Consider the following 27,968-nt stretch of genomic DNA (forward strand, 5'->3'; position numbering starts at 1 on the left):
CTTGCTAGTGTGTTTCTGATTTGAAGATTTTTAACTTTGTAAATATTGCCCCTGAAAATTCATTCCCATCATACATACTTACCACTTGTAATTTATATTCATATAGTGTGAGTCGTCGTTTTCACTATATTAGGAACTCCCTAAAGGCAGTTACTAATAAATCTTTTAGGACATTAGAATAGCAAAACGGAGAACTTTGTGTTTTTTAATATTTCTGAAGTTTTTATTTTGATTATTTCAGATTAGACGTTATTTTTGATTTGTATAGCTTATTTGCTTTGTAGCTAGTAGCATCTGTTGAGTAGCATTGGCAAAATAGTTATTATATACAGAGATTGGATCTAAATCGTAAAATTTATGAAACGAGATAGGTGGATCAAGAGCCAACAATTCGGTTGGATAGTCCTGTGGACGGAGCTAAAAAATAGAAGGTAAAAGTTTTTAAAAATCGAATACAAATATATGCAGAAAATTACATATTTTGTTTGCTTTGGGCAACGAACCTGATGAAACTGCTGCGAGTGTATGATTGGCACTTCCAGATTGGTGAAGCACATGCCCAGCAACATATCATCGGCATCTTGTGGATGTGTACAGTGGCAATGAGCGAGTAATTTACGTACAGCGGGTAAACTCATAGCAACACCACCGCCGCTGGTTATGTAATTGAAGCCGTTGTTTATGTTGTGATGGAACCCGTAACGTTCGCCGAGATAAATATCGTTTGTGTAGTTGAAACATCCGAGCAAAGCGCATAGGTTTGGAATGCTAAATTTGTCCATAAAGTTAAAAATGGTTAATGTAGATACAAGTATATAGTATAATATTTGTACGAACCTTAGTAACGTATCATCATCGGCTAAAACCAGCCAATGTATACGAGTGTTTTCATCTTGCTCAGGTACCAAATTTTCCAATTTCCTATTGATGTCATCGATCTCTCGCAAAGCTAATTTCAATATTGTCAGTGTTTTATTGCAATGACCGATTTCAGTGTTGGGTATACCGGTAGACTTTGTAGGAATTTGTGGATCTAACGATAAGAAGAAGAAAAATATGAACATTTGCAATTTTTGTTTGTTACAAAATACGTATGTGTGTATGTATATATTGCTTTGGATTCACCTGCTACATCGCTGTAATAACGAATATGTGATGCTATGGGAGCCCAGGTTGCTTTAATAATCGGTATTCGATCAAAATGAAAGCGTTTACATGTTTTGACAGCAAAGAAAATGTTTTTCGGCCTCACAGTATTCTAGAAGTTGAAATTGAGTAAATGTAGTGAAAATTAAAAAATACATACTAAAGTAATAACTGCATCTCTTCCATTTAATTTAGACAGAATCGGTGATATACAAGGTGCGTTCCAAAGTAAACAGGATTTAAAAAAACAGAACAAATGGTTTTTTCGGCAAAATCAATTTATTTTTTTTCAAAATAGTCTCCTTTTGTTTCAATACAGTTTTTTTCACGGTTCAAAAGCATGTCGAACGAGTGTTTTAGCTCGTTGGCCGGTATGGCCACCAGTAGGCCGGTGCAAGTCTTTTGAATGGCCTCTACGTCTGCATAACACTTTCCTTTCACGGGAAAATGCATTTTTCGGAAAAGGAAGAAGTCGCACGGTGCCATATCAGGTGAATACGGGGAGCGGTTAATGGTTAAAATGTGATTTTTGGTCAAATAATCGTCCTTCGAATGTTGGATTCTGAGCAATTTTTGCTTTTTGGTCGTCAGTCAATTTTGCGGAACAAACCGTGCACACACCTTTCGTAAGCCCAAATGTGCGGTTAAAATGCGATAAATCGATGTTTTGGAGATGTTCAATTCCATTTCCATGAATTTCAATGATGATTTCGGCTGATTTTTGATAAATTCACGCACAGTTTCGATGGAATTTCCGGTGATCACGGATTTTGATTGGCCTCATGTTGATCGTCATTTATGTCCTCACGACCACTTTGAAAACGTTGCTACGGGATAGGCAATCATCGCCATAAACTTGTTTCATCAATTGAAACGTTTCGGTAAAAGTTTTACCATTTTAAAACAAAATTTAATGTTGGCTCTTTGTTCGAAGCACATTTTCGCACCGATAACACAAACATACTGACACTTAAAACGCAATAACTTCACTTCCAATTGATGAAATGTCATGAAATTCTCACTGGACAATCGCAAGATAGCAGATTCTAACGCACCAGTCGAAATATAGAAGGCGCCACTAGGGCGCTAGATTCAATAAGTCCTGCTCACTTTGGAACGCACCTCGTATTCAGTTTCGCTTATTGCGCGCATCAGTCTTTCGATTATGCATTATACGTATAAGGATTATAGATGATTTCAATAATGTTGACTTACAAAGAGAAATTGATGATTGTTATTGGAACTATTTGGTGATTAATACCGAATTGAATTATCTAGTTGTTATACAAATATTTTTAATTTTGAATACAAATGTTTTCTGGTATAACCACTGATTTAAAAGTAAATTACAATAGAAGTGCTCAAAACTTTCTGCATATTTGGAATATTCTTCATGTTTTTACGGAAGAAATTAATGAACTTTTTTCCAAAATATCTCTCATTACGAAACATATTTTCAGATTTTTTGTAAAATTTATGCATTTTCCGCTGTGGGATATTTGCCGGTATATTTGTAGTATATCAGAATAGGTATTTATTTTATGTAACTGTAACTTTTCTGCTGCTATACTTCTGATTAGGTGATCTCTCCGATTTATTTCAAAATTTCTACAAAGGTTTCGCATGTAAAGAAAAATAATTTCCCAAATGGCGAAGATTTCATTTAAAACAAGTAAGGAAGAGTTAAGTTCGTTTGTAATTGAACTTTTCATACTTTTGCAACTTGCAAAAGACGGAAAATTTATTAAAAAATGCTGTGAAAGATTTTAACACTCATTATACGACAAAATCGTGAATGAATTACAATCAACCACAGTATTTTCTTAAATTATTTTATAGGTTATAGACTCAATTAATTTTCAGCGTCAGCGTAATCTATATTAAAATCATCCTCAAATGAGATAACCGAAGAGGCTAAATTTAATATATCGAGTTGATGTGTAAAGCGTCAACCAGAAGACCGCAATTAATGATATTAGGAATATGAAGGTGTAGATAAACTTCATTCATGTTCAGCGCTAAACCATTATACTATGTAATAAGGTTTGTTAGAATAATATAATATATACATATGTATGTATTAAAATATAATTTCATATATCTTCGGCATTAAACTAAAGTGTATCCAACATGATACGCTCAGTTAATTTTGCTAAGATAACTTACATATTAGCCGATATAATCAGTATAAGGCAAACCGGAAGTTTGAAAATCTTTTATTCGTTATGTGGAAGATAGGTGTACTATTGACCCTATTGTATCTCCTTTTGGTATTATTACATATTATAAACAGAAGCAGATGCCCTCTGAGTTTCATTAAGGCTAACGATATGGGGCCAGGGCAAGTCTTCATCCGATTTTATCCACTTTAGGCACGGAGTCTCGTTAGGAGAAAATACTTCCACTAAATTTAATGAAGTAAATTCACATATCGGCAGATATATGCTATATGGGGGCTGAAGGTATCCGATTTAAGCTATTTTTGACATACAGACATACTATTACCAGGAAAGGATATAGGCTCTGGGTTCCACATTTCCGGTATCTAAGGCTATGACTTTTGACATTTTTTGGAGCAGATATTGCCTTCTATTAGTCACTAGTCGTGAATGTATAGCGGGATTTTCAATAGGGACGCTGCAAAAGTAGACCGTTAGGAACAGCAAACGACGTCATATTTTTCTTTCCAGTTAGGTTTGCCATTTCATCATGGTAAGATATTCGATCCAACAACGAGTCAAAATTATTAAAATTTACTATCGAAATTCGGAGTCAGTGGCCTCAATTTTAAAAGCGCTACGTCCAATTTATGAACGTCTTGTCAGATCAACAATTGAGCGTCTAGTGGGAAAACTTGAGTCCACAGGCACAGTATAAAATGTAGTGTCGAAAATATTGCAGCGCATCAATTGTGGAAATCAGTCTCTCACACGCCGTTCTCAAGCGTGACATCATTGTGGCGAATTTTGCGAAAAGATCTTGCCCTATATCCTTACAAGATCAAATTGGCGCATGAAGTGAAGCTGCTTGACCACCAGAATAGTCGTATGTTCGTGAATTGGGCTGAGCAACAACTTGAAAATGATACGGATTTTCATCGAAAAAACATCTTCAGTGATGAATTCTGGCGGAATGGTTTCGTCAATAAGCAAGATATGCGTTATTAGTGAGGCGGCAAAAAATTACGATTTGGTGCGGTTTATGGGCCGATGGCGTCATTGGGCCGTACTTCTTCTGTGATGATCAAGACCGCCACGTTACTGGGAATTGTAATCGCTACCGCTCAATGATTTGGTGAACGTTTTATCTCACGAAATGGCTCAGTCAATTGGCCAACTTGGTCCTGCGATTTGAGCGCTTTTATAGCGTTCTTATTGAAAACACCGTTATATTAAATGGTGCTTGACTGGAAAGTGGAAAAATTCCCTTGAATTTAAAGTTCAACTATATGAGTTATATCGCTCATTTTCGCACTGTAACTTAAAAATATAAAGTTAATATTACCTACCAAATTTGGTCGATATCGATTGAGTAGATCCTGAGATATGGGTTTCTACCTATGTGTGGGTGGTGCCACGCCCATCGTCTCTGACGTAATTAGTTATAGATTTATCGCATTTTTACTATTTTTAACAAAACCGTTATATGGTAAATGGGAGAAACGATGGGTTCTGTGTAAAGGTAAGTAATACAGCTTGAATGGTTTGGGATATATAGGTATATACAATAAACCTATTAGTGGGCGGGTCCACGCTCACATTTGGAAATTTTCATACTACAGGTGCCCCTTGTTATTACGATTCGTATACAGTTTGTATCTTAATTTGCGGCTTAGTTATGGCAATTTATAGGTTTTCCTTTAATGGCGTTTTTGGGCAAGGTAGTGGTCGGATTACGCCCATCTACGAACTCCTCCACACATTTTTGCCAATGAAGACGTGTATCAAGTTTCATTACGATATCTCAATTTTTATTTCTTTTTGATTGTTTGAATAATGAATATTCTTGTACACACAAAACAGTCGGAAAATTTCATCGACCCAAGGAATCTTCAGATTTTGAAGCGTCTTGCCGGCATTTAAAACATTCATAGTGATTAAGTAGTCATTAAATGTGAACATACCTAGGTTTGGATATTTAAATGAATATCTTTTTTGGCGCCGAGAACGTCGAAAATCCGGCAAAGATCCATTGTAAATTATTGTTGTTCCTTATTAAATAATATTGTGTCAGTTATGTTTATGTTATAATGTTGTTAATTGACAAAGGTGTTTTATTATTATTATTTAAGTGTTGTTAATTAATGGATTGTTACATTTTTGTTCAACATTCTTTAATTGAGGCTATTCTTAGCATTGTCGTTTTAACAGTTTAAACAAACTTTATGACAGTTTATTGTTTTAGTGTTAAGAAAAGAACGAATGAGAAATTAATGATATATATTTTATAGACTTTTTTTAAGGCATACGGGAGGGTGACCTAATCGAAAGTATAGTATTTTCTAGAAACTTTTTCGGTGGAATTTACTCACACAGTGGTTCCTTTCCATTGGCTTTGCATACATTGCACACTTGTTGTCAGCATTGCCCTGTACATACTCGTCCGATCGCGAACAAATGTAGTGCGCTTTGCGCATCAGCACCTTTTGCATAGCATTTGACTTCGTGGCACCGGTGAGCTCTTCTTCGCTGAGTTGAGTTTCAAGAGCAACTGATTTTACTTCGTTATAAATGAATAGCGCCAGTTCGTGTTCCATATCAATGATAAAAGGTGAACTATAAATATTTGCTGTTTCTAAAGCTTCTGCGGTCTTGCTAGTTTGGGTGGTTAGAAGAAAAGTAAAGATGCATAATGTATTTGAATTTGTATGTGTTTATAGTATATTCCTTATTGCTGTTTTCAGTGTTGTAATCAAAAATGCATTATGAATACAGCGGCAAGATTTAATAGATAAAAAGTTCTTTGAAATAAAACTTCTTTAATTGAATAAACATGTTTTTATTCAATCAAAGAAACTTTTCGCGAGCAACAATTTGGCAAACATTTTAAAACAACACAATTTTCAGTGTCATAAAGTACTATTTTAATAAAAAATTGTGTGGTCGATTGTACAATTTGAAACCTTTACACTAAAAAAAAACAAGTGTGATTTCCATACAGACAAATTATATTTTTATTTGGATTAGATTTATATTTTTTAGAAAGTGAAAATATAAACTTTATAGGCGAAAATTGTTTATTTTAAATATTATTGAAACAAGGTTGCCATTTAAACCATAATGGTATGCTTATGAAATTTCATTGAGATATGGTATATGAAGTATAAAGTCGATTTAAAGTATGATATCGATTATATTTTTTTAGCAACATACGATCCGTCAGGATCAGGATAAAAAGCTTACTTAATTGTATTAAAATATCTCACTTATTTACTGATGTATTCGGTATGAGGTCAGCCATAGGAGTATAGAGGAAATACTATTTCGATATAAATTCGGCTGAAAAAACCTTTTTATGATAAAGTGTTGCTAAAAAAAATCAGTAGTGAGTATTAAAATTGCACAACCGATGGACAAATTGAACATTCAAAAACGTTTGTTAAACCGAAAACCATAAAATTTTAAGGATCTGGCTCTAGGCGAGGCTCAAGCTTGCTAGAAATAAATCCTATTTATTTTTTTCAAAATTTATACAGAGGATTAGCATGTAATGAAAGAATTTTCTATTTGCTGCAAAATTTTGTTTAAAACAAGTAAGGAAGAGCTAAGTTCGGGTGTCACCGAACATTTTATACTCTCGCATGATAAAGTGATAATCGAGATTTCATTATCCGTCATTTACATATTTTTTTATTTTGCTGTAAAATTAATTAAATTAGTAGTGCCTGAGATATGGTTTTTGGTCCATAAGTGGGCGACGCCACGCCCATTTTCAATTTTTAAAAAAAGCCTGGGGGCAGCTTCCTTCTGCCATTTCTTCCGTAAAATTTAGTGTTTCTGACTTTTTTGTTAGTCGGTTAACGCTCTTTTAGTGATTTTCAAAATAACCTTGTATGGGCGGTGGGCGTGGTTATTATCCGATTTCTTCCATTTTTAAACTGTATATGGAAATACCTGAGGGAAACGACTCTATAGAGTTTGGTTGGCATAGCTATAGTAGTTTCCGAGATATGTAGTAGGGGGCTGGGCCACGCCCACTTTTCCAAAAAAATTACGTCCAAATATGCCCTGCTTAATGCGATCCTTTGTTCCAAATTTCACTTTAATATCTTTATTTATGGCTTAGTTATAACACTTTATAAGTTTTCGGTTTTCGCCATTTTGTGGGCGTGGCAGTGGGCCGATTTTGCCCATCTTCGAACTTAACTTTCTTATGGAGCCAAAAAATACGTGTACCAAGTTTCATCATGATATCTCAATTTTTACTCAAGTTACAGCTTGCACGGACGGACGGACGGACGGACAGACGGACGGACGGACAGACGGACGGACGGACAGACAGACATCCGGATTTCAACTCTACTCGTTACCCTGATCACTTTGGTATATATAACCCTATATCTGACTCTTTTAGTTTCTCTTTTAGGACTTACAAACAACCGTTATGTGAACAAAACTTTAATACTCTCCTTAGCAACTTTGTTGCGAGAGAATAAAAACATCTTCAAATGAGATTTGTTTGTTATGTGTGTGTGTGTGAGAGGGTCGATTTTAATATATTGAGTTAATGTGGAAAACGTCAACCAAAATATCGGAATTCATTATACATATTAAGGATATGAATCTTAGATCATGGTACCGTTATATGGAATGTGGGCGCGGTTATTTCACATTGTCGGTTGGAGTTCCAATAGTATTTACTTTGGGCGAATTTGGCTGTTACAGCTTTAGTGATTTAAAGGATATGCACATTGAACCATATTACATTTTTGAAAAATTTTTAGCCCATATGTATATATAACCCCTTAACTTTCTCGATTAGTGTTAGGTGATTCAAACAACCGTTAGGTGAACAAAACTATTATACTATGTAGCAAGATGTTGCAAGAGCATAAAAACAAAAGCATGCGCCTGGAATGTCCGATCCCTTAATTGGGAAGGTACCGCTGCCCAGTTGGTTGATGTACTTGTAAGAGTAAAAGGTAACATCACTGTCGTCCAATAAGTGCGATGGACGGCGCAAGGACTGAGGCAAGTACGTCCGCAAATTCGGTGTGGCGCAGATTCGTGGTGGGAGAGAGACTCCGTCGCTGAGTCCTGGTATTCATCCCGGTGGATGAATGTCTAGCCACAATCCGCATCTAAGCGAAGTTCTTCAACATATCGCTGATTGAAAAGAACGACGATGCGACCAAAGATGTTTTCTATGAACGCTTGGGGCGACTTTAACGCCAGGGTGGGCAAAGAAGGTATCTTCGGCACAACGGACGGTAAATTCAGCTTCCTTAATGAAACATCCCCAAATGGGTTGAGGCTGATCGACTTCGCCGGGGTTCGAAATTTGGTTATCTGGAGTACTAGATTTTAGCATAGGAAAATTCATTCATTCATATACATGGCTGTTTCCGGATGGACCACGTTATGACAGACACAATGCACAGCTGGTACGATGAGGAGTGTCGTGTCGTAATAGAGAGAAAAAAGACTGCCTAACCCGCAACGTTACAATCGATCACAACACGGGAAGAAGGGGGTAGATACTGAGAGTTGAAAAGTTAAGTAACACGCATTATAAATACGGGCGCGAAGAACTGATAAGGAGCATGCATCAGCTATTTGTAAAATATGGTCGGACGAAAGCATGTAAGACGATTGGAATTTAAGTGTGCTTTGCCCAATCCGCAAGGTAGGAGACACCACAATCTGCGTCAATTACCGTGTTATAAGTCTCCTCAACATCGCATATAAGGTTCTATCGAACGTATTTTGTGAAAGATTAAAGCCCACCGTCAATAAACCAATTGGACCTTATTAGCGTGGCTTCAGGCCTGGAAAATAAACAACTGAGCTGCTTTTGAGAGCACGAAAAGGATCCGCCTTAATGCCGCTATGTCTGAATGGATCTCCGCAAAACTAATACGGTTGTGTAAACTGACGTTAAACAATAGCAAAAGCACTGTCCGGATCGGGAAGGACCTCTCCGATCCGTTCGATCCCAAACGAGGTTTCTGATAAGGCGATTCTCTATCGTGCGACTTCTTTAATCTACTAGGTAAAATTTTTTTCCCCCAAACCGGAAGCCTTCTTAACCGATGGACATTGACATTGACAGTTCATACCGATTTAGATGGCCTATACAGCAAACAAATAGAAATTTCTCTCCTTATATTCGACCTTAGTGTCAGGTCATTAAAAGGCCAAAGAGTGGTACTGCATGGTAAACGGAAGAAGATGAATAAGAAACGGAAAAGAATTAAAATTCTACATCTGCGGAATGGCATGAATGAACAAATATTTTTTTGCATATTATTAAAGGTGAACATTTTCCGCGTAGTGTCACATAGTTTGCAATTGTTTTTAGTGTGAAGAAGGCACAACAATTTTTAATTGTTTAACAAAAATGTATGTAAAATATTATTACTTTAACAAATTGACCGCGAAAAAATATGTATAATATAGCACGAACATTTTTCTTTGAGTCATTAATCTGCAATGGTTTATGAAAAAATGATATTACAATTTTATTGTGCTCTAAACTTGTGCTGCCGTTTGTAGATCGAACAATAGCAGGTAAACCCATAAAGTTACTTATTAACACAAGAGCTTTAAAACATTACGTTTAACTATCAACTGAGCTAAAAAAGGCTACTGCAGTAAAAAATTCTTTCTTAGTTAAGTAACTTCATTTCATTCAACTTTTCAACACCACAAGTGCATTTTTACACTTCCAAATCTGCCAACATTTGAAGAAATAATGGAGTGCTTAATGAAGTAGCAATATTGGATTTCAAAAATAAAATTTTACAAACTGTATACGGTTCTGAACAATTTAGGTTTTAAAATGTGCTGACGTCAATTCAGTCAATCATAGAAGTTCACCATAAGCCAGAGTAAGAAAATGTTGTTCCTGACGGTTTACCAAGGCAAAATTTACATATGTTTGTACCTTGGAAGAAGATCCACCTCCCAATTTATTTAAATGAAAACAAATAGAGAGGCCTATGCACGAAGTAGCTACAATAGAAGTTGACTTGGGAACGGCGGTTCTCATAAAAGGGAGAGAAGTCCATAAGGAAAATTTAAGATAAGTTTTATTCCGATTGCTATTCTAAACAATGTTTTTTATTTCAGCTATCGACTGTGCTGATTTTTGATTATTCATACTCGGATTACATACCACTGAAGGATGGAAATGCAGTTATCTGGCAAAACCTTAAGTATCTCAGAACACTGATCCAATTTAACCATGTTTTCAAAAATAGCTGGTGAACCAAGATTACTTATGAACCACTTCCCCCAGTCTCGAATGAAAAATATTTTAGAATCGGACAATTATTGTAGAAACAGGGTCAAACCACGTCAAGTGGGCCATGAAAAATTCGAAAAATCTCCTATCTTGAAAGTTAGCAGTTCATTAGGAAGGGGACCAGATGCATACCCCGTGATATAAATATTTCGTCAAAATTAATTTTTTTGTTAAAGTTATTGAAGGTTGAAATTTAGAAAAATTGATAAAATGGTAAAATTGTAAAAATATTTTCTCATAAACTACTGAAGATAGTTGCGTTGCGCAGTGCGCTCGTAAGCTCCCGACATCTGTGCCGCAAGAAAAGCATTAGCGCATTGCGCAATTGACTACTTTTACGAAACATTGTACGAAAGGGAGAGAATCCTAATTTCAGAGCTTGAAACACTAATATTGCATTAGCAATGTTTCAAATAATTAACACTGTTATTCTCGATTTAAAAGATTTTGAAAAATTATTGAATGAACATTCTACAAGTATGACAATAACCGATTTAATGAAAGTAGCACATGTCAAAGAACTAATATATGTATAATAATTTTCTGCATTTCATAACTTATTATCTTGAACCTAACTTAGTTTGTAAAGAAACTCGTTTTTCTGTGCAACACAACGACGCGATAATTAATTTCGGTGAAGGCAATAAAATCGCAGACTACGTTGATAAGATCATACCAATTGGGAACTGTACTGACACTCACAGAGATTCCCTTCAAGAAATTACCCTTCACAACATGCGCACAACAACTATACTCCGGCGGCATGGCGATTTGAAGTAATAGACGATGGTATCATTATATTAAATTATATAACGACTACATGACACATACTTGTATTTATAATTTATAATATTTTATACAATAAAGCAATATTGTAAGCCAAAGACTTATAATTTACTCAAAATCTTGCAAATAATTGACAGGAGAAGCGCTTCCAAAATAGAACTGTGCAGCTATAAATGGAATCAATGAGTGCCTTAATTTCTCACAAATATTATGGAGCACGGTGAAAGTAATATGATTTGCTAAGGAAGTTAACGCACTTACTTAGATAACAGAACTGATAAGGTATGTGTTTCTTGTTTTTGAGAAACAGACAGATGAGATTCTTATGTTTTATAAGAACGTTCATATGTTTTGGAATACAAATATGCTCTAAGGTAAAAGTTCTAATTTCAAGGGCAGATGTTCAAGTGGGAATACATTATGCACACAATTAATTAAAATGAAATAATTAAATCCAAATAAAATTAGTTTCTTAAATATTTCTAGAAACTGAATTTTGATTATTACTTACATGATTAGAGCTCTTGAAAAAACAATGCCGGCTCGTTGCAATGGAAATGGAAACCACTCGGAATCTTTGTGAAAGGCAAAGTGATGCCTAATATTAGCCTGATCATCATATAGCGCATGACCCAAATAAAGGCACTGAAAGTAAAATAAAATTCATAAAGGGTTCACATAATTGCTTAAAGAAAATTTTGCTTAAAAGCCGATGTTGATGTAAAGCTACGAACAAATCTCAGATTGAAAGGTTGCGGTGTAACAAAAATTTGCTCAATACAACTTAGAACAGCAAATAATCACAGGCGTGTAACGAGGCGAATTGACATTTGGAATATCACAGTACAGTTCGAACTAGGAAACACATATCCAAGCGAAAAATCGTTGTCATTTACAAAACTTGTTTCAAGAATAGCTTTCAAAACCTTTCTGAGAAGAGTTGTGATAAAAGAACACTGTTTCCTTACAGGTGAGGACAATTTCAGAACGATACGAGTACCTCGTAAATTGAGGCACTACTTCGCAGACAGATGAACATGGCTAAATCGACTCAGCTCGGCTTGCTGATCACACTGGTAAACAAAAATCCACTTGTTTTTTGTGACGTGAACAGAACAAAATGCTTATTATGTAAAAGTTCGCACAAATGCAGAAATATATTTGTAGCTACATACATATTTCTTCTATCACCTATAGTTTTTTTGCTAAGAGGATGTTTGTTCAATAAAAAACAGCGATATACATATGTATATATGTATTTTTTACTAACCAAAGAGCACCTTAAAATGTTATTGTCGATGTTTTCCGGCGATATTTTGTTTTTGGAGTATCCATTAACAATGCCTAGCAGTAATCGGCAAGCAAACTGGCACTCCACTTGCCTTGGTAACGTTTCTCCATAGCAGAAGTGTCTTGGTGGAACCGTTCCCCATGTTCGTCACTTAGGGCCCCTAATTATTCGGGGAAAATCTAGATGGAAGTCCAGAAAGTGAATTTTAAGTGTCATGTTGCAACCCATTTTTTTATAGGCAGTAAGTAGTTCAGTCACAAGATCTTTGTAATTGTCAGCTTTCGTATTTCCAAGAAAGTTTTTAACAACGCTTTTAAGGGCACTCCAGGTTCGTATTTCAGTTTCATTGAGCATTATCTCAAATATTTTATCTTTCATTAGTTCTCTTATTTGCGGACCCTCCTTAATTTTTGCTTCACTGACTCTTGGAAATTTATGTTTCAGATACAAGAATCCTCTTCCATTTCTGTCCATTGCCTTAATAAAATTCTTCATTAAACAAACTTGTTACAAACTTCTTGGGAAACTTAATATGGTACACCCTGTTCAGAGCATAAATATTGAAATTGTTGGATTAGGATGGACAAAAATGCACCAAAACTAGTTGTTGGAGGAATGAAAATAGTTATCTTGTTGGATGAAAGTTTACTTTGATCATATTCCGGATTTCCGAGCAAATAAACAGATGTTTTAAGTTCACCGAAACACAAACTTGATATTGATGGGTTGTCAAAAAAGTCTTGCGGCATTTTTATTGAATTTTTTTTTTATTGAAATTGAAATGAATTTTTGATGACTCATGCCCAGCTCTTTTCCGATGCTGCGGCTGCTACTAAATATTCCGGTCTCTTTCGACCAATTCTGCGATTTTATAGCAATTTTCGACGACAAGCTCTACACCAGAACGAAAACGTTGAAACCATCGTTGTGCGGTGGAAATGGAAACTGTATCGGGTCCATAAACTGCACAAATTTTATTGGCGGCTTGAGATGCATTTTTGCCTTTATCGTAGTAGTACTGTAAAATATGCCGTATTTTCTCTTTATTTTGCTCCATGTTTGCGATGCTATAACTCACAAACGACTTAAAAGAAACGACAATCAATCAAACACGTGTTAGCGCGTGAAATGAGCTTTCCAAAAAGGTATAGCATGATCCGATGCGACGAAAACTAGAACTACGCGCTTTCAGCGCCAACTAGCGAAAATACCGCAAGACTTTTTTGACAACCTAATATTATACATATCGTCACCTGAAATGCAAAATAACGTATCATCAAAAAATTCTAAATTGAGTGTCCTATTGATTACGCTTCACTACTTCAAATTACATACATAATATTACATATGTTCAACATTTTCAGATTCTGCACTCAGATATAAACCAATATTAACCCACATTAAAATTTTTTTTCACTCATGTTCCATTTTATTTCGTGTTTCATTCATGCCATTGTAAATTACAGAAAATGTTGTTACGTTATTTTGCATTTCAGGTGACGATATACATATTATTACAAAAGATAGTATTTTAGCAGTGATATGTCCTAATTTGTTTGTATAACAAGTAAGGAAGAATAAGTTCGGGTGTACCCAAACTTTAAATACAATTACAACTTGCAAGGATTAAAGCTGGGGTAATACCTTTAGTTACATAAGGCTTGTTAGTTTTTATCCAATTTCATCCATTTTTACAATGTTGGTAGGAGTTCTGATACTATGTACAGGGTGGCACACGAATTGCGCTACAAAAGCAAATCGTAATAATTTTTTTTAATCAATGCATTCGATTTTTTTTTATTGTATTTTATATGATCAATTATTTTTAAAAATCATAAATCGTAAATGACCTACATGCCCAGCCACTCATTGTGGATTGGAGGGTTGAAGCCAGGATTGCCTCAATTATCGATTTAATGGACTGCTTCAATACAGTTAGATTTCTGAATTTTGTTTTGTACGCCTCTTGTCTGACAAAACCAAATAAAAAGATCTGATACAGTCAGATCAGGTGACCTTGTGCCAGCGGGAAGTAGAGTTTCTTAATATTAATTTGTTTAAAAATTTTCGTTGGAGCATTGCAATAACCGGTCTGGCTATGTGTGAAGCTGTTTCATCTTGCTGGAGCCAAACGCTATTGAAAAGGATACGTCTTCGGTGCAGTTCTAGGTAAAAAACCTCATTCAACGTCTTTAAATAACGGTGCCCATTGACAGTTGATTATTACACCGTTTTCTTCAAATTAATATGACCCGATAATACACCTTGATGAAATTGCGCACCACATAGTGACTCGTTCTTGATGAAGTTCCGTCTCGTGGATTATTTCTGAATTTGATTTGCGAATCGAAACTCTTGAATTTGTTTGAATAGACGGTGCAACAGTCGCGATTGTTTCTCGAATACGAACATACGATTCTCGATGGTACGGTATTCTTGCGATACTTCCAGATTTGGCGAATATGTTTACTCACACAGAAAAGGAGTTGTTCCACTATTGTTTGTTATGTCTCTGATACATTTATTTATAGATATATCGCACCATAAGTAGTTTTTAACAAAACCGTTATATTGTGAGTGGATTCATCCGATTTGGGCCACGTTCGAACGCGTTCCTCCTTTTTTGCCAAGGAACTCACCAAGTTTCATTACTAAAATTTTATCATTTATATATGTTTATATAATCCTATATCTATCTCGATTAGTTTTAGGTGATACAACCGTAAGGTGAACGAAACTCTTATACTTAGCAACATGTTGTAAGAGTTTAAAAAATGTCGCATATTTCAGTTATTTTCGTTTACTTAAGCTCCTCACTTACCCGAGTAGCATCCTCCAGCGCTAACTGCTCCAAAAGGGTTTGCAGTAAGACATGTGTACTCTCCTCCAACCAAACCACCCATTTGACATGCTCGCCAAGTAGCTTGGAACGCACCAAGGGTATTGCATTCTTTATCGCCCAATAGCTTGGAAAATTGAATATTTCATGTAACATATGAACTGTGATGATGTAGTCTGTATTGGGCAATTGGCTTTCGGCTTGGTTAATAATGTCATCGCGTAGACGTGCTGCTAATGGACGATGGTACGTGGTATCCTGACTGGAGATGAGGAACAATACCCCTGTGGGTTCTACACCGCAACGAATATACAAGTTGTATGAAATATTAGATATGTAAAATTTTCGCTTGAAAATGAGGTAATGTTTATAGCAAAATATAATATATTTTTACTCTCGCAACATATTGATACAGTATATTATAGTTTGGTTCACCTAACGGTTGTTTGTATCAGCTAAATGTAATCGAGATATATATGATATATGTACATAAAAATAATCAAGATGACTAGACGAATTGAGTTCCGAGTGCCTGTCTGCTGTTTGTCCGTCCATTTGTCCGCCTGTGTTAGCGATAACATCAGTAGAAATTGCGATATCTTGATGAAACTTGGAACACATAATCCTTGGCACCTAAGTAGGGTTGGCATTGCAGATGGACGGACTCAGATCGTTGCCATGCCCACAAAACGCCATTCATGAAAACCAATAAAGTGAAATAACTAAGATTCACAATAAGGTATAAAGGTGTTACTTAGTATAAAGAATTGCATTAGGGAGGGGTAGAACTTTTTTAAAAGTGGGCGTGACCTCGTTCCCTAATAAGTTCAATTTACACTCGGCGAAAAAAAACACGCACTTTGCAGAGTGGCGATATATAGTCCAAAACTAAGTTTCATTTAATCTCAAGTTAGACAGTTTTTTTAAGAGTCCACCACTTTCATTTCTTCTTCTTCCTAATTGGCGTACACAACACTTACGCGATTATAGCCGAGTTAACAACAGCGCGCCAGTCGTTTCTTCTTCTCGCTACGTGGCGCCAATTGGATATTCCAAGCGAAGCCAGGTCCTTCTCCACTTGGTCCTTCCAACGGAGTGGAGGTCTTCCTCTTCCTCTGCTTCCCCCGGCGGGTACTGCGTCGAATATTTTCAGAGCTGGAGTGTTTTCGTCCATTCGGACAACATGACCTAGCCAGCGTAGCCGCTGTCTTTTAATTCGCTGAACTATGTCGATGTCGTCGTATATCTCGTACAGCTCATCGTTCCATCGAATGCAGTATTCGCCGTGGCTAACGCGCAAAGGACCATAAATCTTTCGCAGAACTTTTCTCTCGAAAACTCGCAACGTCGACTCATCCGTTGTTGACATCGTCCAAGACTCTGCACCATACAGCAGGACGGGAATTATGAGTGACTTATAGAGTTTGGTTTTTGTTTGTCGAGAGAGGACTTTGCTTCTCAATTGCCTACTCAGTCCGAAGTAGCACCTGTTGGCAAGAGTTATCCTGCGTTGGATTTCTAGGCTGACATTGTTGGTGGTGTTTACGCTGGTTCCAAGATAGACGAAATTATCTACGACTTCAAAGTTATGACTGTCAACAGTGACGTGAGAGCCAAGTCGCGAATGCGACGACTGTTTGTTTGATGACAGGAGATATTTCGTCTTGCCCTCGTTCACTGTCAGACCCGTTTGCATTGCTTCCTTGCCCAGTCTGGAGAAAGCAGAACTAACGGCGCGGGTGTTGAGGCTGATGATATCAATATCATCGGCATACGCCAGCAGCTGTACACTCTTATAAAAGATTGTACCTGCTCAATTAAGTTCTGCAGCTCGAATTATTTTCTCCAGCAGCAGGTTGAAGAAGTCGCACGATAGGGACTCGCCTTGTCTGAAACCTCGTTTGGTATCGAACGGCTCGGAGAGGTCCTTCCCGATCCTGACGGAGATTTTCGTGTTGTTCAACGTCAGTTTACACAGCCGTATTAGTTTTGCGGGGATACCAAATTCAGACATCGCAGCATAGAGGCAGTTCCTTTTCGTGCTGTCGAAAGCAGCTTTGAAATCGGCAAAGAGGTGGTGTGTGTCGATTCCCCTTTCACGGGTCTTTTCCAAAATTTGGCGTATGGTGAATATCTGGTCGGTTGTTGATTTTCCAGGTCTAAAGCCACACTGATAAGGTGCAATCAGTTTGTTGACGGTGGGCTTTAATCTTTCACACAATACGCTCGATAGAACCTTATACGCGATGTTAAAGAGACTTATCCCACGGTAGTTGGAGCAGATTGTGGGGTCTTCCTTTTTGTGGATCGGGCAGAGCACACTTAAATTCCAATCGTTGGGCATGCTTTCGTCCGACCATATTTTACAAAGAAGCTGATGCATTTTCCTTATCAGTTCTTCGCCGCCGTGTTTGAATAGCTCGACCGGTAATCCATCGGCCTCCGCCGCTTTGTTGTTCTTCAGACGGGTAATTGCTATTTGACCACTTTTATTTACTTCATATTTAAAGCATTTCCATATAATAAACTTATAGTTTAACACTTGTTTTTGTGAAAAATGCAAGCACACACATAACAAACCCTACAATTAAAATTTCTTATGAACAATAATATATTTTTAAACATGTTATTTACATATTTATATTTTATATATCAATTATAGAAGACAATTAAATACATAACAAAGCAAAGTAAAATTATTTGTTGAAAAATTCTTAGTATTTTGTAGAACCGCTCTTCCTAGTAACCTCAACTGTTTGTTTATTCAAGCGTTGAAATTAATTATAATTATTTTTTTTATTCCACACATTTTCAATAATTTTTTCCATTTCATATTTCATTTAGACCTTTTGGATGCTTTTCTCTAATCCTTTTGACCATATAATGCCAAGAGTTCTCAATTGCATTGAGATCTAGGCTATTTTCTGGCCACGTTAGAGATTCAATTCCATAAAAATCTTTTTGTTTTGTAACCTGAAAGTGTTTGTAATGAATTATTGAAAAATCTATTTCAATAGTTTTATGCTTTAGTTACCGTTTTGGCTCTATAGCAAGGCAAACGTCGTCTTTCAAAATTCCAATGTATTTTTAAGCATTTAGAGATCCTTCAAGAATAACAAGATGCCAAACACTAAACTTGGTTATAATCCATTATAGGTAAAGCCCAGATTTCCAAAAAACGCTTTCCTCTTCCAAAAACCACACCTACTTAAGGAGAGAATCCTTTACTGATAATAATGTGCATATTTGTCAAAAATGGGTTGAATCCGATCAATAATTCCTTTAGCCGATATAAGGAAAGCTCACTGAACGTATAATATTGAATACTTAATGTCGAAATATAATATAATACATATTATACATATGTATATTATATTTACATGTATATTTATAAAATTTCTTAAAAATATGTTGTCGAGAATACCTGTGTAATGGAAAAAGTTCGTGCAACCCGCCTTTTCTGTTCCTAAAATACCCTTTATAGTTATAACGGGATTTTCAATAGGGAAGCTAAAAAAGTAGAACGATAGGGGCAGCAACCTACGCCATATTTTTCTCGCTCGTTTGATATTTCTCTTCACTAAGGTTTGCTATTTCATCATGGAAAGATATACAATCCCACAACGAGTTGAAATTATTAAAATTTACTACCGACATTCGGAATCAGTGGCATCAACTTTAAGAACGCTACGTTCAATTAAGGTCGTCAAGATCATCCTGTTAGATCAATTGAGCGTCTAGTGGAATAATTTTAATGCACAGGCCCAATAAAAAAGTTCCCGTGCCAGTGAGATAAAAAAGTGGCCATAGTGCAGGGAATATTGCTGGCGCTAGGGCATAAATTCCCAAGCTTTGGATATCTCTGTAACGTCGTTGTGGCAAACTGACGAAAGAACTGATGCCGCTTGACCACCAGTCGTATGTTCGTGAATTGGGCTGAGCAACAACTTGTAAATGATCCGGATTTGCATAGAATAGTCATCTTCAGCGATGAAGCTAATTTCTGGCTGAATGGCTTCGCCAATAAGCAAAATATGCGTTATTAGGCAGGCAGCAATCCACACGTACTCCATGAGCCACCATTGCATCCCGAAGGAATTACGGTTGGGCGTCGTTCTTCCGTGATGATCATGCACATTACTCTGAATGGGAATCGTTTCCGTTCAATTGGATGATATGGACTTGGACAATATGTGGATCCAACAGGACGGCGCCATAAATCACACAACAAATGTCACAATCGATTTATTGAAAACCAAGTTTGGTGAACGTGTTATCTGACGAAATGGCCCATTCAATTGGCCGTATCGGTAGTGCGATTTGACGCCGTTAGACTATTTCCTGTGCGGCTACCGTAAGTCTATGGTCTATGCCAATAAGTCAGCGACGATTGATGAATTTCGTACGAATATCGAATGTGAAATTGCAGCAGTATCGGCCGATTTATGCTTGAAAACCCTCGAAAATTGGGTTCAGCGTCTGAACTTCTGCTAGCGTGCCATTAGGGGCCATGCAAAAGAAATCGAGTACCATACATAATGGCATCGAATGCACTTTCACAGGAATAAAGAATTTCAATGATATCCGAAATCGGTTTTGTTTTATTTAAAAAAAATTGTGCAGCGCTCTTATTGAAAACCCCGTTACAACTAATTTAGTCTATGATATATTATGTAAGTTAAAAAGGTACAAATTTGATTTTTTTTCCCCGGATTTGATCCCGGCGAGTTGCAAGAATATGAAATATTTAGGTACACCTGAACTTAGCCTTTTTTACTTCTTTAATAAAATATTGGCGTCTTTTAAGGGTACTTAGCCTTTTAGAGATACAATTTGTTCATGAGTTGTTAAAAACTAATTACCGGATCCTTTTTTAAAACAATTTAATTACAAAAAAAGAAAAAGAAAAAAGAAAAAAATTAGAAAATCGAACGAGAATTTCTCAAATGTGGTTGGCTCCTTTATGTTTGTTCAAGTTATGCATGTATAATTGATGTATATAAGCAAGAAAAAAATCCAAATATTTTTAAATCTTTTCATTTCTGGTTTTTATTTCTTTTTAAATCGTTTAGTTAGTTTATAAATTTGAAGTAAAGTAAGAAGCAAAGGCTAAGTTTGAGCGCAATCGTATTTTATGTTTGGGGTTAAGGGACCAATATCTACAATTACCACCAAAAAATATATTGTTAATTGCAATATTTAGTGTGATCAATTTTATAGTTAATAATAGAATATATATTTCTGAAGCCTTCTTAAATATTTTTTTTTTTTAATTTACGACGAAAAAGCTTTCGGGATTACTTAAATTCCTTGAAACTTCTAAATACCAAGTAACCCAAAGTTTTACGGACACTTAAATGACTTTTAAATAATGTTTGCAGATTCATAAATTATTTTTGTTCAATAAGAAAATATTTTGTTTTTTACTAAATTATATGAAGGAAATTTCTACAAACATGTGCGGAGAACGGAAGTACCTATTATATTAAATTTATATGTATATTATAGCGGTAGTTATCAAAAATTCTAATACTGCAACCGAAAATTTATCAACGGCATTATTTGATAACGGCAATATCGATTTTCGAAATTTGAAAAAAAAATGCGGTTGAGTTGGAAAAAATAATTGATATAAAGAATCTTCAATAATACCCATTAGCGACTAAACTGGTTGCGATTGTATTTTCGTGTTTTGATGTTTTGATGTTATATATTTATATTATTCCTCAAATACACAACCTATCGAGAAGGACTATTTCTTTTAAGTATGTCCGTTCTGCATCGCCGAAGTTCTACGTGAAAAACTAATAATGTGGTATTTGTTTCTTGCAATTTGAGTATAATTCTTTTGGTTATGTTCCAAAATATTTAGATATGGTAACACTGATTATTTGTTAGTATACACTCTTTTGTTATTGTGTGAATAAATAGTATTAAACAAAAATTTAAATATTGAATTAAAGCTATTTTGCAGTGCATATTACTAAATGAATATGTAGAGACAGTTTAGAAATATGTGAAAAGTGCATAATATGTAGATACAAAAGTAAAACTTTATAAATCAAAAAATCGAATCATCTAAAATTGTTTAATTTATGAATTTTAAATATAAAATATCTCAAAACCCTTAATTCAGCGGCATTGATCCATATGTGACCTGGTCAATTACGTCTTATTAACTGTAATTTCTAGAAGTTTTTAGGTTAAGCTGTACAATCATGTAATCAAGATAATCAAATGAATTAAGATAATTTGTTCATCGACCAAGAGTAGAGGTCCATTGCTTGTTAGAAGAATATCGAAAATGAGTATCCAGACGTACCCACTATTGCGAAAAATTGGTTATAAATTTTTGCCACCTCAGCAGATTGTTAACATTTATGAAAATTAAACTTGCAGCCCATTAATGCCTGACAACTTAATTTTGCTTCTTTTTTTAAGATCTGTACGAAAAGTATATGTTTTTTTTTTAAATTGAGCTTATTGCTTTTTTGATTACTTTTTAAAATTTATTTTAAGAAAACTTCAATTACTTTTATTTCAATTGAAATATAATATGTTTATTTATAAATAAAAAGATTTTTTCAAGTTATTTATTTATTTATTAAATTTTTGAATAACGATTCTAAATTTATAGAATTAAAAGCTGATCCTTCCGGTGGCTTAATCAATTCTTAAAGTCAAAATATTTTAAAAATATAATTCCATCGGTTTCTTTTTAATCCTTCTAACCCTACTCTTTCCACTTACTCCGATTCTAAATAAATAACCCTTGATATTCGCCTTGCATTATTTTTTTGGCTGGTTGAAGTCAATTAAAAGTATTTACTTTTACAAACCTCATTGCAAATATTTGTATTGTGTGTTATTGCATTATCAGCAAAGGAAATCAGCGCGCACGTAAAACTACATAAGTTAGATGCAATGAATTTATCATATTTGCTTAAGAAGCTACCAAAATTTGTTTAGGTAGACAAATAATTTGTTCCGTTTGAGGAATGCAATAGTGCATATATAAATACATACATACATACATATATAAATGTATTGCAACAAGTAAAGGAAGTGAAGCTTAGCGTAAAAATTGCGCATAGTTTGACAAATAATGAAATTACAACAAAAAAAAAGTCTATGTTATATGAACTTTAAGTGTTGAGTTTTAGAGAAAAAATGTCTGTAAAGTGACACCTGTGGGGAAAAGTAAGTGTTAGAGAGAAGTTCTGAAGCTAGTGTTGCCCAGCAGATTAGACCATGTTTGGACCATGATCTGGTAGTAGATCGGAAGGTATTGCTTAGCGTGAGTATGATTTCTTTAAGTTAATATAAATGAAATTAACGAAACTATTATATTATAAGAAAATCGTAAGTCAACTAAGACTGTTTTATAGACGTGGTATTGATACGACCGTGGCATGAACAGGCGGACGAATCAGTCTACTGTAAATATCTTCAGTAATTTTCATATAGAAAGCGATCCATTTGCATTACTAATAAAGGTAATAAAGGAAATAAGGAAGGACTAAGTTCGGGTGTTACTAAACATTTACACTATATTTAATACATATGTATGTATGTATATGAGGAAACATTAACCACATGTTCGGAAATCGAAAATCAGTATACTAAGGCTTTAAAGAGAGAGAAGAAGAGAGTCAAAATGGATAAAAATCACAGTGAATCGCATATTTTGGGGCTAAGGGAAGGTCTGAAGTGCTTGAATTAATAGCGTTTGGTATTACTTATGTACGTATGTATACTCGAGAACATGTTTTCACGCAATTTTTGTGAACCTAATTCAGATACTGACCGGCATATTAGGCATAAAGTCTGCACACCAGTTTTACCCATTTTCTGCATGGAACTATTATACCCAATATTGTATGTATGTTCACATAATTTGCTAAGTTATATTAGAAATTTATTGCTTTATACGGTATAAAGGCAACCATAAGTTTGAAATCTTTATATTGTTGCATGCGGTATACTATGAACAGATTTTGACAACATTTGAACATGACATGGCACACCTTAAAGCACGATTTGTACAAAGTTTTATACCGACATATTCACTTATGCTTCATTTCTAATATAATAATATCAGGATAATGCTACCCACCAAACCGTTATATTAGATATGTATGAGAGAATTTGATTTCATTCAATTTTACACTCTCGGAGAGACTACCGAAAAGATTTGTCTTGAGCAAATTCAGTTGATTTAGCTTAATAAATATATACAGAGTTTGTCCGGAAAGTAAAAGGACTGAGTTGATTTAAAACAATTAATTGAATCAAGCGTTACAATTCTTTAAAAACTTTCAAAATAGGCTTCTTCTGCGTAGATGCAGCGTTAACAGCGCGATTTCCAAGCATTGAACACGTCACAAAAAGCATTCTCCGAATTAGGCTTGAGGGTCGATTTGCTTGGATCCACTCTGTCGTCTCAAAATGCTTGCCTTTCATCGGCCTTTTCAGGCAAGGAAACAAAAAAAACTTGTTAAGTTTATCTATGACACTTTATATGTTTTCGAATAACAGCATTATGTGGGCGTGGCAGTGGTCCCATTCTCCCCATTTGTAACACCAACATTTTTTTGGTGCGAAGCACACTGACAGTCACCCGGATTACAACTTGTCTCGTTATCTTAACAATTTAAGTATATACTATAGCCCTTTGTCTATCACGTTTAGGCTTAGGTGATACAAACAATTGTTATGTAAATAAAACTCTGTAGCAATTTGTCGCGAGAACATTAAAGTTCAGATTTCAATATTAACCTCTAATCGATTATTTTGTTTTACTCGAATTCGAACTTACTAAGGTAGCTATTATTATTATTTTTACTTACCTGTTGAAATATTCGATGTTCCCAGCAATAATACGGCAACGAAGGTATGCAAAATCCGATACATGGTTTATTAATATATAGTATATAATCGAACTGGAATCAAAAGACCATCCTCAGTCTATTTTCTTGATTTAGGAGAATGTGTTTATGATGAATGAAAGAAATAGGGATTAAGACAGTTTCATCCCGTTACAATACATATATGATGGGATGACTTTGTTTATAATTACTAAGTTTGATAGTTCAAGTAAGGAAGAGCTAGGTTCGGGTATAACCGAACATTTCATACTCTTGCGACTTGCAAGGATTAAAACCTGGATAAAACCATGGTACACAAGGCTTTTTATTTATGGGATCTATGGCAATTTTTCACTCGATTTAATCTTAATTCCATTTACTGTAGGCAAATTTGTTTTTTTGGCTTAGGGGTTTAGGAGATATGTACATGAAACATAGTAACGGGTGCTGCCGTCCACTTTTCCCAAAGTTTTAGCACACAGGTACCCCTTGCTACTGAGATCCACCACCCCCAACTACAGTTCTATATCACAAGCGTGACAGTGGTCCGATTACGCCCATCTACGAATTAGTACTCACTTTTTTGCCTGAGAACACATCTTTGCGATATCTAAATTTTTACTCAAGTTATCGCTTGTAAGGATGGACGGATGGACGAACGAAGTGACAGACAATCACTCGGATTATAACTCGTCTCATCAAATTGGTCATTTTTATATACACTAGGCGTCAAATGAAATTATAAATGTTATATATACTGGCAACCTCAGATCATTCATTTACTTCCTACATTTTCGCTTAAGAATTAATTCATAACGCATCGAAAGTTTTGGTTTTTATGTTTCCATTAGTACAATGCAAAGGAAACTACAAACATCTGGTTTTAATAAATATGCCAACCACATTTTGAGATAAAGTAATTTGGTCTGATGAATTCATATTCGAGCTAAGGAGTTAAAAAACACGTAAGCGAGTGTGGTGTAAACCTTCTGATCGCTTGAAACCACAGTGCATACAATTATCAGTGAAGTATGGAGGATGTGATTTTATGGTTTGGGGCTATTGGACGAATGACGGGTGCTTCACATGTTTACATTTTTAGCAAAAATTTAAAATAAATGTGGAAAAAGTGAACTTGGGGTCGTATATCTTCCAATAAGATAATGAGCTCAACGCACCACTCGCCTGGCTACTCGCTTTTTTGAAGAAGGCTTAATCGAAAGACTGGCTTGTCCAGCTCAGTCACTGGATTTAAATCCACTTCAGCATTTGTAGTTAATTTTTGATTCCAAACTACCAAAAAGCAGCCGCACAAACTTGGAATAGTTTTTCTTAGAGACGAAGCGTCAATTTGACATTATTCCAATGAAAATATTAGAAAATTTGGTTCGAGGTACATATGCCAAAACGTCTTCGTACAGTAATTCAGAATAAAGAAGGCAATATTAATTACAAAATTTACTTTTAAACCAAACGTTTCGTATTTTTTTCAAAATCTATACTTTCATTTGACCACTTTTATTTAAGAGTCCCTTTTTTAAAGTGGAACACAATTTTTTCTTTCTATTCCGGGAAAAAGATATATTAATTTATAATTTCTTACTTAAATACCTGTGTAAATGTAATTTTAATGTATGAATTATTAATTGTATATTTTTATAAAACTGCATTGAAATAAGGTCTGTGAAATTTATACTTTCATTTGATACCTAGCTTATGTAACACTATATCTAATTCGATTATTTTAAGGTGATACAATCTAATGTTAGAACATTATACAAATTTTGATATCTCAAAAGTTGAGCAAGTAGTTGAAACGTGTACAGATGAACGAAACTAAATCGACTCAGTTCGACGTTGATCATTTGTGAGCTGTATAGTTTGTACATATTTTATATGGTATCCGACGTTTATTTTTGAGTGTTACTAACTTCGTTACAAACTAAATATACCTTGTTCAAGGTATAATAACTTAAGTAATTGTATTTAGATAAAATTGCTGGAATTATTTAATAATATTTTCAAAAATGCAATTATTTAGATGTACAAGGTGCGTTCCAAAATAAACAGGACTTTAAAAAAAAAACAGAACAAATGGGTTTTTCGGCAAAATGAATTTATTTTATTCAAAATAGTCTTCTTCTGCTTCAATACCGTTTTTTGCACGGTCCAAAAGCATGTCGAACGCGTGTTTTAGCTCGATGGCCAGTATGGCCGCCAGTATGCCGGTGCAAGCCTTTTGAATGGACTCTACGTCTGCACAACACTTTCCATTCATGCGCAAATGCATTTTTCCGAAAAGGAAAAAGTCGCACGGTGCCATATCAGGTGAATACGGGGAGTGGTTAATGGTTAAAATGTGCTTTTTGGTCAAATAATCGTCCTTCGAATGTTGGAATCTGAGCAATTTTTGCTTTTTGGTCGTCAGTCAATTTGTGCGGAAGAAACCGTGCACAAACCTTTCGGAATCCCAAATGTGCGGTTAAAATGCGATAAATCGATGTTCTGGAGATGTTCAATTCCATTTCCATGAATTTCAATGATGATTTCGGCTGATTTTTGATGAATTCATGCACAGTTTCGATGAAATTTCGGGTGATCACGGATTTTGATTGGCCCACATGTGGATCGGCATTTATGTTCTCCCGACCACTTTGAAAACGTTGAAACCACAGTGCCCTCTGCTACGAGATAGGCAATCATCGCCATAAACTTGTTTCATCAATTGACACGTTTCGGTAAAATTTAATGTTGGCTCTTTGTTCGAAGCTCATTTTCGCACCGAGAACACAAACATACTGACACTTAAAACGCAATAACTTCACTTCCAATCAATGAAATGTCATGAAATTCTTACTGGACGATCGATAAAGATAGCAGACATATAGATGACGCCACCAGGGAGCGCTAGATTCCTGTTTACTTTAGAACGCACCTTGTATTATGTTTACATGAGTGCTCACTTAGTTATTAGTAAGACGGTAAATTTAACTAAAATAAGATATATTGTTAAAGGACAATGGTATTATCAAATTTACGCCGTTTATTATTCTTTTTTTAAACTAATGCAATATGAATATACTTTATATTAATTTTTATTTATATGACAGTGACACAAAAAACCTTTCACTTATAAAATTTCAGTTGGATATCCATTGAAGCACAGCGTGTGCTCATTAAAATGACAGCAAGAATTTCAAAAATGCATATAATCACAAAAACGATAGTTCAAGTTCACCATTACAATGTGCATATTTGCATATTTGCATATGAAAGGTAAAGTAATAATGCGCTCAATGGGCCGCTATGATGCATATTATCCTCTCACAATTTTTATAAATTCACATTTAATTGGATTGAATTGAAAGATGGTGTATGTAAAATACTTTGACACACTACAATGCTACATTTAGAACTTTTGTTGTTATATCTTCAAATATTTTCTACAATCTCTTCAATTTTGTACGCAACTAAACAATTAATACCGTTATCGACTGCGCGTCGCTCGAGTCACATGTCAGAGCAGCCCGTTAGACAGCCAAACGAGATCTGACTTACAAAGTGCACGCCAGAT

General features: G+C 35.1%; 1 protein-coding gene across 4 annotated transcripts; it reads right to left on the minus strand.

The window, feature by feature from the left end:
- Window positions 1-206: 206 nt before the first annotated feature.
- Window positions 207-27,967, minus strand: LOC120769273 (beta-1,3-glucosyltransferase). 4 transcript variants are annotated; one of them, XM_040096188.1, is made up of 9 exons: window positions 27,880-27,966; window positions 24,377-24,469; window positions 15,510-15,820; window positions 11,909-12,042; window positions 5,678-5,960; window positions 1,126-1,258; window positions 838-1,033; window positions 504-768; window positions 207-417 (listed from the first exon to the last, which is right to left on the minus strand). In XM_040096188.1, exons 2-9 carry the CDS (start codon window positions 24,438-24,440, stop codon window positions 250-252), a joined length of 1,554 nt encoding a protein of 517 aa, XP_039952122.1. In that variant the 5' UTR covers window positions 24,441-24,469; window positions 27,880-27,966; the 3' UTR covers window positions 207-249. The 4 variants fall into 4 exon arrangements, with proteins under 4 accessions (XP_039952122.1, XP_039952120.1, XP_039952119.1 ...); XM_040096186.1 differs by having other exon boundaries at window positions 504-1,033; window positions 24,377-24,501; window positions 27,880-27,967; XM_040096185.1 differs by having other exon boundaries at window positions 504-1,033.
- Between the last annotated feature and the right edge of the window lies 1 nt (window position 27,968).

Source organism: Bactrocera tryoni, chromosome 2 (assembly GCF_016617805.1).
Source record: "Bactrocera tryoni isolate S06 chromosome 2, CSIRO_BtryS06_freeze2, whole genome shotgun sequence".
NCBI classification, from domain to species: Eukaryota; Metazoa; Arthropoda; class Insecta; order Diptera; family Tephritidae; genus Bactrocera; species Bactrocera tryoni.

What these genes read in the sequence shown, in the direction of transcription:
- LOC120769273 (XM_040096186.1), bottom strand. Translation starts at nt 24,440, where the DNA reads ATGTATCGGATTTTGCATACCTTCGTTGCCGTATTATTGCTGGGAACA. An exon ending in CGCTGGAGGATGCTACTCGG is followed by an intron (nt 12,043 to 15,509) that starts GTAAGTGAGGAG and finishes TTTTACTTTCAG; the next exon opens with TGCCTTTATTTGGGTCATGC. An exon ending in TTATTACAGCGATGTAGCAG is followed by an intron (nt 1,034 to 1,125) that starts GTGAATCCAAAG and finishes TCTTATCGTTAG; the next exon opens with ATCCACAAATTCCTACAAAG.